Source organism: Eimeria tenella, genomic scaffold (genome assembly GCF_000499545.2).
Source record: "Eimeria tenella Houghton genomic scaffold, Eth_scaff1781, whole genome shotgun sequence".
NCBI lineage: Eukaryota > Apicomplexa > Conoidasida > Eucoccidiorida > Eimeriidae > Eimeria > Eimeria tenella.
In genome coordinates, this window is record NW_013541611.1 from 536 (window position 1) to 967 (window position 432).

The window sequence follows — 432 nt, forward strand, 5'->3', positions numbered from 1 at the left end:
GCAGGACTGCCTGCAGCGCCAGACCCTAAACCCTAAACCCTAAACCCTAGACCCTAAACCCTAAACTCTCTTTAAGTCGGCCAAGTACTAAACCCTTCCACAGTCCTCATTGAAATTCCCCCCTAGGGGCCCCCTGCTGCTAATGGTCCCGTAGGGGCCCCCCGCGAGCCCCCTGGGACTCCAGGGGGCCCCCAGGGGGCCCCCCAGGGGGGCCCCCCGGGGGGCCCCCCTGGGGGCCCCCAGGGGGCCCCTCATGGGAGCCCCTGTCCGCTAATGTGAGGGCCCATGGGGGCATTAAACTGCATGCGTTTACATCTTCTGGCAAATAAGGGGGGAGGCCCCCTGGGGCATTTCCTAAAATGTTTTTTTTGCCGAAGGGGGGGGCCCCCGTGGCTGGCGCTGCTGCTGCTGCAGCAGAAGCAGCAGCAGCAG

At 64.4% G+C, this 432-nt stretch overlaps 1 protein-coding gene across 1 annotated transcript in view; it reads right to left on the reverse strand.

Annotated features, from left to right (window-relative positions):
* Positions 1-139: 139 nt before the first annotated feature.
* ETH_00036105 (uncharacterized protein) overlaps positions 140-432 on the reverse strand; it is a gene marked incomplete at both ends in the record, with an annotated part of 1,308 nt that continues 1,015 nt past the window's right edge. Inside the window, one exon of the mRNA XM_013373834.1 lies at positions 140-429. Within this exon, the coding sequence (XP_013229288.1) occupies positions 140-429 (290 nt within the window). The remainder of the gene's footprint in view (positions 430-432) is intronic.